General features: G+C 42.1%; 1 protein-coding gene across 3 annotated transcripts in view; it reads left to right on the top strand.

Annotated features, from left to right (window-relative positions):
* The window catches only part of PDE7B (phosphodiesterase 7B), a 500,526-nt gene that overhangs the window by 433,174 nt on the left and 54,526 nt on the right, over positions 1 to 12,826 (top strand). For all 3 annotated transcript variants that reach the window (XM_073671310.1, XM_073671309.1, XM_073671308.1), the window contains one exon: positions 2,920 to 3,003. In XM_073671310.1, the coding sequence (XP_073527411.1) occupies positions 2,920 to 3,003 (84 nt within the window). The remainder of the gene's footprint in view (positions 1 to 2,919; positions 3,004 to 12,826) is intronic.

Consider the following 12,826-nt stretch of genomic DNA (forward strand, 5'->3'; position numbering starts at 1 on the left):
TCTGTTAAAGTGATATGTGACTGCTGGAGACCTCAAATACAGGGAATGAGGAGGGGTAGACCTAACTGACATTGCATCACCTCACAGAGACGCACAGTACTTTCTGTCACACAGTATACACGACAGGGAGGACAACTTGTGGATGCGGATTGCTTTCTCTGGCCAACGTGAATGTATTTCCTTAAACTTGTTTTCTAAACTGTTCCCAACTGTGACTGGAGACAGCTCTGTCCAGGATATTTCTATGTACCGTCTGTCTGAGAAGAAACATATATATGAACTATACTTCACAGAGTTTTATTTCCTCTTCTCTTTTGGTGGTAGACGGCAATATCCTTCCTTCTTATGTCATTCATCCTATGAGTGTGCAAAACAGAGGACTAGCTTTGTTTAAAAAGCTGAAAGTTTACAAGTTCTGCCACTGAAAACATTAATGTAAAAGAATATAAATTTGGAACTGCTTTCTTTTTCTGGTTGTGTTATGGGTTCTGGCCATTGCAGTGGTCCATGGTACTTCTGAAGGTGTATGGAGGAGGGTAGAATGTAGTAGACTTCTGTTTGTTATTAATATCATTTGGAAATATCCCATATCTGGTATTAATTAATTTTACATTTATTGTGATTGTTGAATGGATTTAACACATACGTATAACATTTTCAATTGCATTGCTCCTTTTGTTATTTTAACGGTTGCCTTTAATTGCTCTGCGGGCATTTATTTGTTATGCCTGTAATAAAGCTGCTTGGATATTTTCATGAATGATACTTTGTTGTAATGATTAAATAGACATGGGGGTCGATTCATCAAAGTGTTTTCGCCATTAAACTGGCCTAAAGCATTTTTAAAAGTCAGAATTTTTTTGCGTAATTACAAATAAAGTTAATGACTTTTGACGTTTTCATGTCAGTTTGCTACAGGTTCCGCAAAAATGCACCATTTATTGCACCAGAAACGTTACTCCAGTCCCAGACTGGAGTATCATTTCTTGCAAGGCATACAGAGGCGCATGCCAGGGAGAAGATGCGCCTAATTCGTAAGTGTCGTGCACCTCATAATGAATTTATGCATCATACTCCCTGGCATGTGTGACATGGCATGTGCACGTTATGGATAATTAAGAAACTGGAAGGACTTTCTTAAATGAACACGCTCTAAAGACTGCAAAATTTCAATCAAATCAAGGGCCAAAACTACTGTTTTGGATTACACACTAAAGACATTCAAGACAACCTAGATGCATGGTCCACATCACAGCCTATATCCCTGAGAATCTCTGCTTTAGACCTCATTCACATGTACAAGTTTAAACATGTACATGAAAAAATGGTACCAGTGTCATTAGTGTTTTGTATCAGTGTGTTATCAGTGTATGGTCAGTGTGTCAGTTTTTGGTGTCAGTGTGTCATCAGTGTATGGGCCCCATGTCCGTTTTTACCATCAATGTGTCATCAGTGTTTTTCACAGATAGATAAATAAATAAATTAATTACAAAGCTTCTCATATACTTTCCAGTGTTAAATACGGAGCGCACACAGATGGCACACAGATGTGTTGTATATATCTTTCACGGACCCATAGACTTGTATTGCTACTTTTCATCAGCGATACTAGAGAAAAACGGGCATGTCTCCATAAGTTTTGCATAGATACATGGTCCGTGAAAAACACAGACATCTGAATACTACACTAGATTATAAAGAAAAAAAAACGGATAGAACCCATATGTGCAAAACAGACGTCTGAATGAGGTCTTAGTCACATTGGGTGATAAGAGTGGATGCTACTCCTATGCTATGGGGCACAAGGTGTACCTAATATATGATATAGTACAGTTTTAAGACAATATGTCTCTCTCTAAGCAGTTATTTGACAGGAAACTAGTTCATAATCATCACTGTATCCTGTCTGTTGCTGTCTGCACTGTTTTTTGTTTCCTGTTCTCGGTGTTTGTGGAACCTGCGCCTTGTTTCCTTTCTTCTTGGGGCAATTAATATTGTCTTCTTATATGTACAGATTGCAGATACCTGGGGTCTGCAAGAATTCTCAGAGCTTACTAGCCAAAATCGCACATTTTCCCTACATTCCAGCAATTGTTAAGTCACAGCTTTTGGGCTCCCGTAGATTGCCTTATTACTCTTCTGTACCTCTCTCTGCCTTTGATTTCATACAGGCTCAATGAACTGCTGTCCAAGCGGTGTGCACAGGATTCTGGCATGTACATGACCCCTCAAATACACACGAGGAAGATCAGTATGAACACACGCATGCCTAGTTTCAACTTTTTTTTTTTGCATTAATATTAGTACCTATGTACTTACAACACAGTACCTAGCCAATATGAAGACAAGTGATTAGGGTGCTTAGTTTTGCTTCTGTTATGATCTGATATATCCATTTGTGTATTTTATTAAATACGCTTTTGTAATTGATGAAAAATAATTATCCATTTCAAAATGTTTGCACAGTGTGCGCTGTTTATGTGTCTGTTTATGTATTCTGCATTACAATTTTTGCTCTTGTTGCTTTCCAAAAATTTAACACAAGCTCATCATGTTGTTGGACCCACAGCAATAGATTATACGAGTGGGCAGAATTTGGATAACGTTCAGCTATTTAGGTAATATAACCAAAGTCTTCTAGTAGTAGGTATTTTTTGTAAAGGGGGAGGCCACACATAGTGGTTTAGACAGTTGCAACCCTTGTTTTTTCGCTGCACGTTTTATGCAGTTGTTTGATATCTATTACCTGTAAAACCTACCAGCCTAAAAATGTTAACTGTAGAAAACACTGATTTGTAGTAATACATCTTGCTATTGCAGTTATTAGCCCAACCTTGGCTGCTACATGTCGCTTTCCCTTTCTTTATTCTTTTTAGCAAATAGAAAAATGTTAATTTTTAGACTTTTTATTTCTTACAGGAGATGCTCGAGTGAGAGGTCAAACGGGTGTTCTCTCTGAACGCCGAGGCTCATACCCCGTTATCGATTACCGGCTCCTGAACAGTAAGTATGGCTTACGCATTTGAACCTAATTTGTGCAATTCAAAAATGAACATGTTGCAGGAGGAAATATGTAACCAATTTACAGTATATAGGATGTTATCCTAACCTTCAAAACATATGCACCAGTTAGCTATTACTTAACTTTGTTTGTGGGAAAACTTCTTTAATTCTAATCAATAAATCTTTGAATAATAATAATTTCCACAATTGGATGTGTTTAAATAAAAAGTTCCTGTGCTGAGATAATCTGTGTGCTGTGTAATGGCTGTGTCTGACCATGCAGGAACATGGTCTGATCATACTACAACTCCTGGGCATTTTAATCCTGGACATTTTAATCCTGGGACTAAACCTTTACTAGACATCAAACATTAATTGCTAAAGACTTTAAATTCCACAGACTGTTATTTTATGTTTAGTTTGATTGCTAGTTTAAGTATTATTATTATTATTTATTGTTATAGCGCCATTTATTCCATGGTACTTTACATGTTAAAAGGGGTATTCATAGCGAAAACAAGTACAATAATCTTGAACACAATGTGACAGCGACTGGTACAAGAGGAGTGAGGACCCTGCCCGCGAGGGCTCACAATCTATTAGGGATGGGTGAGGATACATTAGGTGAGGGTAGAGCTGGTCGTGCAGCGGTGGTTACTGCAGGTTGTAGGCTTGTCGGAAGAGGTGGGTCTTCAGGCTCCTTTTGAAGGTTTCCACGGTCGACGAGAGTCTGATGTGTTGGAGTAGAGAGTTCCAGAGTAGGGGGGAAGCACGGGAGAAATCTTGTATGCGATTGTGGGAGGAGGAGATTAGAGGGGAGTAGAGAAGGAGATCTTGTGAGGATCGGAGGTTGCATGCGGGTATGTAACGGGAGACTAGGTCAGAGATATATGGAGGAGACAGGTTGTGAATGGCTTTGTATGCCATGGTTAGGGTTTTGAACTGGAGTCTCTGAGCAATGGGGAGCCAGTGAAGAGATTGACAGAGAGGAGAGGCCGGGGAATAGCGGGGGGACAGGTGGATTAGTCGGGCAGCAGAGTTTAGGATAGATTGGAGGGGTGCGAGAGTGGTAGAAGGGAGGCCACAGAGCAGGAGGTTGCAGTAGTCGAGGCGGGAGATGATGAGAGCGTGCACTAGTGTTTTTGCAGATTCATGGTTGAGGAATGTGCGGATCCTGGAGATATTTTTGAGTTGGAGTCGGCAGGAAGTGGAAAGGGCTTGGATATGTGGTTTGAAGGAGAGTTCAGAGTCCAGGGTTACTCCAAGGCAGCGAGCTTGGGGGACTGGGGAGAGTGGACAGCGATCGACATTGATAGATAGGTCAGTTGGGGGGGGTGAATGGGATGGCGGAAAGATGATGAATTCTGTTTTGTCCATGTTAAGTTTTAGAAATCTATCAGAGAAGAAGGATGAAATGGCGGACAGACATTGTGGGATTTTGGTTAGTAGGGAGGAGATATCGGGTCCAGAGAGGTAGATCTGTGTGTCATTAGCATAGAGGTGATAATGAAAGCCATGGGACACTATGAGCTGCCCCAGGCCTAAGGTGTAGATGGAGAAGAGCAGAGGTCCTAGGACTGAACCTTGGGGGACACCGACAGATAGGGGGCGAGATGAGGAGGTGGTGCGTGAATGGGAGACACTGAATGTTCTGTCTGTTAGGTATGAGGAGATCCAGGATAGGGCCAAGTCTGTGATGCCGAGAGATGAGAGAGTTTGTAGTAATGGTCCACTGTGTCGAAGGCAGATGACAGGTCTAGGAGGAGGAGGACAGAGTAGTGTCGCTTGGATTTGGCGGTTAGTAGGTCGTTGGTGACTTTAGTCAGTGCAGTTTCAGTAGAATGGTGCGGTCGGAAACCAGATTGTAGGCGGTCGAAGAGTGAGCAGGAGGAGAGGTGGGAGGACAGTTCAGAATGGACGTGTTGTTCCAGTAGTTTTGAGGCATAGGGGAGAAGTGATATGGGGCGATAGCTAGTCAGAGAGGATGGGTCAAGGGAGGGCTTTTTGAGGATGGGTGTGATTGAGGCATGTTTGAAGCATGAGGGGAAGACACCAGTTGTTAGTGACAGGTTGAAGAGGTGGGCTAGGGCTGGGATGAAGATAGTGGTAAGGTTTGGGATGAGGTGGGACGGGATTGGGTCAAGTTTACAGGTCGTGAGGTGTGATTTGGAGAGTAAAGAGGAAAGTTGATCTTCAGAAATGGTGGAGAAAGTGGTTTTGGAGGAGGAGGGTTGAGTAGGTGTGGGGGGGGGGGCTGTGGGGGCTTTAGACAAAAGCTTTGTCTGATGGTGTCAATCTTCTGCTTGAAGAATGAAGCAAAGTTTTTGGCTGAAATAAGAGGAGAGGGAGGAGGCACTGCGGGACGGAGGAGAGAATTGAAGGTGTTGACTAGTTGTTTGGGGTTGTGAGACAGGGAGGATATGAGGGATGCGAAGTATGTTTGTTTTGCTGCAGTGAGTGTGGACTTGAAGGTAGTGAGGGATTGTTTAAATGCAATGAAGTGCTCATTGGAGTGGGACTTTTTCCATCTATGCTCGGCAACCCTGGAGGCCCGTCACAGTTCTTTAGTTAGGCTGGTGTGCCAAGTACCAGGATAGTAAGGCCCTTTTTACATTTGTGTATTATAATCAGTATTTCACGTCACTATTTGTAGGCCAAAACCAGGATTGGGTCCAAAACATGGAAAGGAACAAGCTTATCCATATCATTTTTTTCTGTAGCTTCCACTCTTAGGCTATGTGCCCACGATGCAGAAATGCTCAGAATTTTTTCCTGAGTGTTTCTGCATCTCCCTGGCAGAAAAAAACGCATGCGGATTGTACATGTGGATTGTACATGCGTTTTTCCTGCCAGGGACATGCGGATGTGAAGCGTTATTCACTTGCATTTCCGCATACGGGTTGTCAAGCGCTTTCCAAGCGATTTTAGCATCACTTGAAAAGTGCTTGACAACTTGGTCACACTATATAAATCCATGCAAACGGCATGGATTTATATAGTGTGACCCCAAAGAATGTCAAAAAATAAAAAATAATGTATACTTACCTTCCGATGGCCCCCGCAGTCTTGCTTTGCTCCATTCAGGCTGCCAGCAGATCGCGGTACACTGTACTAGGACCTGCCGTCACATGACTGTGACGTCACGGCAGGTCCTTCAGTCCAGCACAATCTATCGGCAAGCACAGAGAAGGAGTCGGAAGGTGAGTATAATATTTATTTTTTATTTTATTCTTTTTTTTACAGTTTTCTATGGTACCCAGATCTGGATGAGAGTCTCCTCTCCTCCAGACCTGGGTACCATCCACACATTGAACCGTGTGATATCCGCATGTGCAGATGTAGTGATGCGGAATCCAAACGTTCCAATGCAAGTCAATGGCGGCGATTACGCTGCGTGTCCGCAAAATGAATGGACATGCTGCGGATTTTTGAGTGCAGCATAAACGCTGCGGAAAAATCCGCAGCAGGCGCATTGACATTACGGCTTGTCATTGGGGACCATGGGGGGCGGATTACCAAGTGTTTCCCAAACGATTATGCTGCGGAAATTCCGCAGCATAAACGCTTGGAAAACACATAGTGAGCACATAGCCTTAATGCAACTTACTGATTCTAGTACAAAAGTGTGCACTGGCTTAAGGATTTTATTAAGACATTGTGATTGAGGTGCTATTAATACTACATGAAAAACTAGATATGAAAGACTGAATCTGACAAACTGCATGTTGGCTTGGGTTTCGATGTGGTGGTGGTTTCTGCAAGTGAAACACTTTTATTTTATATATTTGAAGTATAAAAAGATTCAACCACATCAAATCCAAATGTTCTTTTTCAGATGCATTTTTTCTGCACCTAAATTTGAATACATGCTACATGTTACAAAAATGTAAAATTCTATACACTTGCAGTTTACTCATCACACTTCCCACCACATTTGATTTGTCTCGCAAAGAATCAGGACACTCACTGTTTTGTTTTTTTATTTAAACCATTAATTTAGGATCTTGCTGTCTTTGGTCATTGCTTCTGCGCCACTTAAACTAGCCATAGTTCTTTCCAGCACTAGCACAATATATTTTCAACCATCATTTCTAATCCTGAACAACGCTTTTATGCCTTCACAAATTTTGCTCATAGCACAATTAGCCCAAAGTGTTCCAAGTCATCATTACACAATGCCGTTTAGTAAATATTTACATTTACATTGAGTTCAGATTACTACCATGTGGACTCATTGTTAATGGATACTGTAGATAGGTAACTAAAGGGAATCTGTCAACAACTTTTTGCCACATAGTCTGAGAGCAACATAATCTAGAAACAAAGACCCTGATTCTAGTGATGTGTCACTCACTGGGCTGCTTGCTGTGGTTCTGATAAAATCACTGTTTTATCAGCAGAAGATTATCACTGGAGGACTAGTAAATCTGCTGCCATATGGTCCTTCATATTCATGAGCTCTGTATAATGTTGCCCCACTACTGATTGGCAACTTTCTGCCCATGAACACTCTACACAGAAAGCTGCCAATCAGTAGTGTGGGCAAGGTTATATAGAACTCAGTATTCAGAGAACTGCTAGATCTGCAGCAGATAAAACAGTGATTTTATTTAAAAAAAATACAACACCGGCGTCACTGTCCCTGCCTTCATACAAAATTGAACATGAAGAGGAAGTTAAGGCTGCAGCTGCTCTATGACTTCCTCTTCATCTTCAGAATATATGAAAGCGGGGACAGTGACGCCGGCGCTGATTGGGCGCCGAGCACCAAGTCTCATTCCACCGCATCACAGCCCCGGGACCGCGAGTGCTGACACCACTGGAACAGCGCCAGCACGGTAGGTGAGTATAGGTTTTTTTATTTTATCGGGGCTGAACATTTAGTTCAAGAAGGGGTTGTCTTAGTAGTGGACAACCCCTTTAAGGATATGCTATTAGTTTTAAAAACCTGGATAACCCTTTAATATCCTAAAAGTAAAATTTCATTATGGTGTTCATAAACAGCAGTGAGCCATGAATCATATAAGAAAAAAAATCCCTGTTGACTCTATTAGGCAGGATTTACTCGATATATTTACTATATTGTGTCTTTAGGACTCCCCAGAAAAAAATGCATGAATTAAGCTTGACACAGAACCATCTGGTCTTCTCAGCAAAGTCCTAGGCCAAGACTAAGTCAGAAGTTGATTTCAACCTCGGTTGACCTCATCACATACAGTCACAGCAGGGGGAAATACTGAACACATTGTCATTGTTGCCATGGCAACTTTTTTTCCTGGGTGACACTCTGAGATTTCAATGTCGACAGAAAAAAAGACTTTTCTGCAAACCTTTGTAAGGACTCCTTCATTTGCCAAGCTTTGTCCATAAATTAAATCTTTCCACATCTAGCGATTTATTTACTATACTGTCAACTCTTCGTATTATTCAAAAACTAGAAAAATATTTGGAGGTTTTGTTTGTTTTCTTACTTCATTGGTTGCCTTTTCATTAATAGAAGAGGAGTTCTGTTTACTCCAATCATGTGTTGAAAGTCAGATGAATATTTTTTAATTAAAGCACCACTCCATAGTTTTTTTTTATTGCACCGCTGGAGTGGTGCTTTACATGTAAGTCCCCTGTCTCATACTCACCTGCCACCTCCTTCATCAGTTTCCCCGCCGCTCCTGTCCGTCTCCTGTGAAAAGTGACCTGCTCGCAGCTCCAGTGTTTCATGCCGGTGCTGAAAACCTGGAAAGACTCCAGAAGGAGAGTATGTGACCGGGAGTAGGGGGCTTAAACTTAAAGCATCTCTCCAGCGCTGAAAAAAAAACAAAACGCTGAAGTGGTGCTTTAAAGCTGGATTTACATAGAACAGGTGTTACTACAGTACAGACCAAAAGTTTGGACACACCTGATCATTTAAAGATTTTTCTGTATTTTCATGACTATGAAAATTGTACATTCACACTGAAGGCATCAAAACTATGAATTAACACATGTGAAATTATATACTTAACAAAAAAGTGTGAAACAACTGAAAATATGTCTTATATTTTAGGTTCTTCAAAGTAGCCACCTTTTGCTTTGATGACTGCTTTGCACACTCTTGGCATTCTCTTGATGAGCTTTAAGAGGTAGTCACCGGAAATGGTCCTCCAACAATCTTGAAGGAGTTCCCAGAGATGCTTAGCACTTGTTGGCCCTTTTGCCTTCACTCTGCGGTCCAGCTGACCCCAAACCATCTCGATTGGGTTCAGGTCTGGTGACTGTGGAGGCCAGGTCATCTGGCGTAGCACCCCATCACTCTCCTTCTTGGTCAAGTAGCCCTTACACAGCCTGGAGCTATGTTTGGGGTCATTGTCCTGTTGAAAAATAAATGATGGTCCAACTAAATGCAAACCGGATGGAATAGCATGCCGCTGCAAGATGCTGTGGTAGCCATGCTGGTTCAGTATGCCTTCAATTTTGAATAAATCCCCAACAGTGTCACCAGCAAAGCACCCCCACACCATCACACCTCCTCCTCCATGCTTCACGGTGGGAACCAGGCATGTAGAGTCCATCCGTTCACCTTTTCTGCGTCGCACAAAGACACGGTGGTTGGAACCAAAGATCTCAAATTTGGACTCATCAGACGAAAGCACAGATTTCCACTGGTCTAATGTCCATTCCTTGTGTTCTTTAGCCCAAACAAGTCTCTTCTGCTTGTTGCCTGTCCTTAGCAGTGGTTTCCTAGCAGCTATTTTACCATGAAGGCCTGCTGCACAAAGTCTCCTCTTAACAGTTTTTGTAGAGAGTGTCTGCTGCTAGAACTCTGTGTGGCATTGACCTGGTCTCTAATCTGTGCTGCTGTTAACCTGTGATTTCTGAGGCTGGTGACTCGGATAAATTTATCCTCAGAAGCAGAGGTGACTCTTGGTCTTCCTTTCCTGGGGCGGTCCTCATGTGAGCCAGTTTCTTTGTAGCGGTTGATGGTTTTTGCAACTGCACTTGGGGATACTTTCAAAGTTTGCCCAATTTTTCAGACTGACTGACCTTCATTTCTTAAAGTAATGATGGCCACTCGTTTTTCTTTACTTAGCTGCTTTTTTCTTGCCATAATACAAATTCTAACAGTCTATTCAGTAGGACTATCAGCTGTGTATCCACCTGACTTCTGCACAACACAACTGATGGACCCAACCCCATTTATAAGGCAAGAAATCCCACTTATTAAACCTGACAGGGCACACCTGTGAAGTGAAAACCATTTCCGGTGACTACCTCTTAAAGCTCATCAAGAGAATGCCAAGAGTGTGCAAAGCAGTCATCAAAGCAAAAGGTGGCTACTTTGAAGAACCTAGAATATAAGACATATTTTCAGTTGTTTCACACTTTTTTGTTAAGTATATAATTCCACATGTGGTAATTCATAGTTTTGATGCCTTCAGTGTGAATGTACAATTTTCATAGTCATGAAAATACAGAAAAATCTTTAAATGAGCAGGTGTGTCCAAACTATTGGTCTGTACTGTATATGTATCAAGTCTATTAGGGCAGGTGCAGACAAGCATATTTTTGCTCCAAGCGCGATTCAACATACTATCAGATCGCACTCGGACCAGTGTTAGTTTAGGGGGCCATACACATGTCAGATTGAGGGAAAAATCGCTGTATGCCTGAGTTTGATCCGATATTTGGATGCAGTTGGCCAAACTAGTCAGTGAGTCTGTGGAAATCATCAGACTTCACTTGGATGACATCTGAGTGCAGTCTGATTTCCATGGACTAACAATATGGAAAAAAAAATTCTCCATCTTCTCATCCGAGAAAGTCGGATCACACTATGATCACACTCTGATCAGCGTGTGATTTGCATAATCAACCCAATTCTCTCGGATGAGAAAACATACTCTCATCTGCACCTGCCCTTAGAACTAGTCATTGTCTTGCCTACAGAAAAATGTTTCCAATCATCATTATTATTGCATTAGCAAAGGGGTTTTCCAGGACTAGTATATTAATGACCTTTATTTATAATAGACCATCAATATCAGATTGGTGAGTTTCTGACTCCTGCTGGTTAATTGACTGTAGGATCCCTGTGCACTATGGTATACCCTTCATTGTTGACCAGAGACAGCTCCATACTTTTTGTAGTTAATGTGCTTGTCATTGCCTATCAGATCTACCGTATTTATTTAAAAGGAACCCGTCAGTCGTTTCATGCTGCCCAAACCAAAGGCGGCATGAATTATAGTCTGGCTGCGCGATTGCTGTCAGGTATGTTTCTCTTTGAAATGATTCAGCATTTCAGAAAAACATTGGCCCGATTCATCAAGATAAGCATTGTTCACACCATTATTGATGTGGAGCTGTCTTGGAGTCAGATGCTCCTGATTCATTGAGAGGCGCACATCTGTTAATGAATCAGGATAATCGGACAACTGGCGGGCACCTCTGTCGCCTCACCACAAATCTTACACCAGTTGTCAGTTGTCACGCCCCCATCATGACTCAGCTCCAACCATCAGAGCTGTGCAAAAATGGTGTGAGAACATAAGTCGCCAAATTTTAGTGCATCCTTATGTTGCACCAACATTTTGCAAATTTTCAAAGCTACTCCAGAATCCTTTGATTAATCGGGCCCATAGTTTAAAGATATGGGGACCATAGGCAGGGATGAGACTGTAAGGCTCACCTGGTGAGGTAGGTCCACAAAGCATTTAGTCTAGGTAAGGGCACACAGACTCTGGGCATTGGTGCAGCTTCCCAGGGGACACATTGAATCGAGGACTTGGACTATCTGGAATCTCAGGAGAGTTAGACAGATAGAGTGGAACCCATGAGGGATGGATGCAAGTTGAAAACACAGCAAGTACAAGTAATGGAGCAAAGCAAACATGGAACACTAGAGTCTCAATCCCAAGACACAGGTGTGTGTCCTAATGGGCCTTAAATATGATTAGGGAGATGAAGTGACTGAACCACACCGGTAACCTCTAAAACCCAACGTGGTACACAACAGAGGGCAGCAAATTGAGGTGAAGGAAGCAGTACCTGGGATACCCAGGGCCGGTGTGTAACAATGACTAGTCCAGCGCAGTCCCTGGCCAGCTTCACCCAACACGGCTTTGGGTCTAGTCTCCTCTTTGGCTATGGTTCTCAGCCAGATCTTCAAACTGTTTTCTCTGAATCTAAAAGAGTTTCAGAGAATAACATACCTGGTTGCAATCATGCTCTAATTCATGCTGCCCTGTGGTTGGGCAGCATGAATGAACTGACAAGTTCCATTTATAAGGGACAACATTGGCCTAAGCTCCAATCCCAGGCCCAGCTGCTACTAAATGACGCAGCGACCAGTGGTAGTCTATGATTATCAGATCTGAGACCCAATTGCAGCTCACAGCAGCGCCGTCCCATTCACGTTGAATGACTGCACTGCACTACCAGACACGCCAACTACCAAAAGTACAGAGCTGGGCCTGATGAATAAAGAAGCGGTTCCTTTATTCAGCTGATCTAAGGAGGGGTTACTGGGAGTTAGATCCCACTCTTCTTATATTGCTGTCCAATTTTAAGGATGGACGATGTATCCTTTTGTCCTGGAAAACCCCCTTCAACATTGAATTTATACTTTATTTATAAAGAGGTGGCACATATCTCACCTGTGACTTCATTCAATTATTTTGACACCACATTAATGTGTATATTGCATATTACTATATTTCTTGAGGCAAGTACCTTAAAAGGTAACTAGAAAAACAGTTTAGATTTTTTTCAGATCTGTCAAATAAAATGACTACACTGTAAGTTACAGTAACCATTGCCTGTAAGTCACGGGTGGAGCTGTCCATTTATT

The sequence above is a fragment of the Phyllobates terribilis genome, unplaced genomic scaffold (genome assembly GCF_046119375.1).
Source record: "Phyllobates terribilis strain yellow unplaced genomic scaffold, ASM4611937v1 Scaffold_3__8_contigs__length_932513732, whole genome shotgun sequence".
NCBI classification, from domain to species: domain Eukaryota; kingdom Metazoa; phylum Chordata; class Amphibia; order Anura; family Dendrobatidae; genus Phyllobates; species Phyllobates terribilis.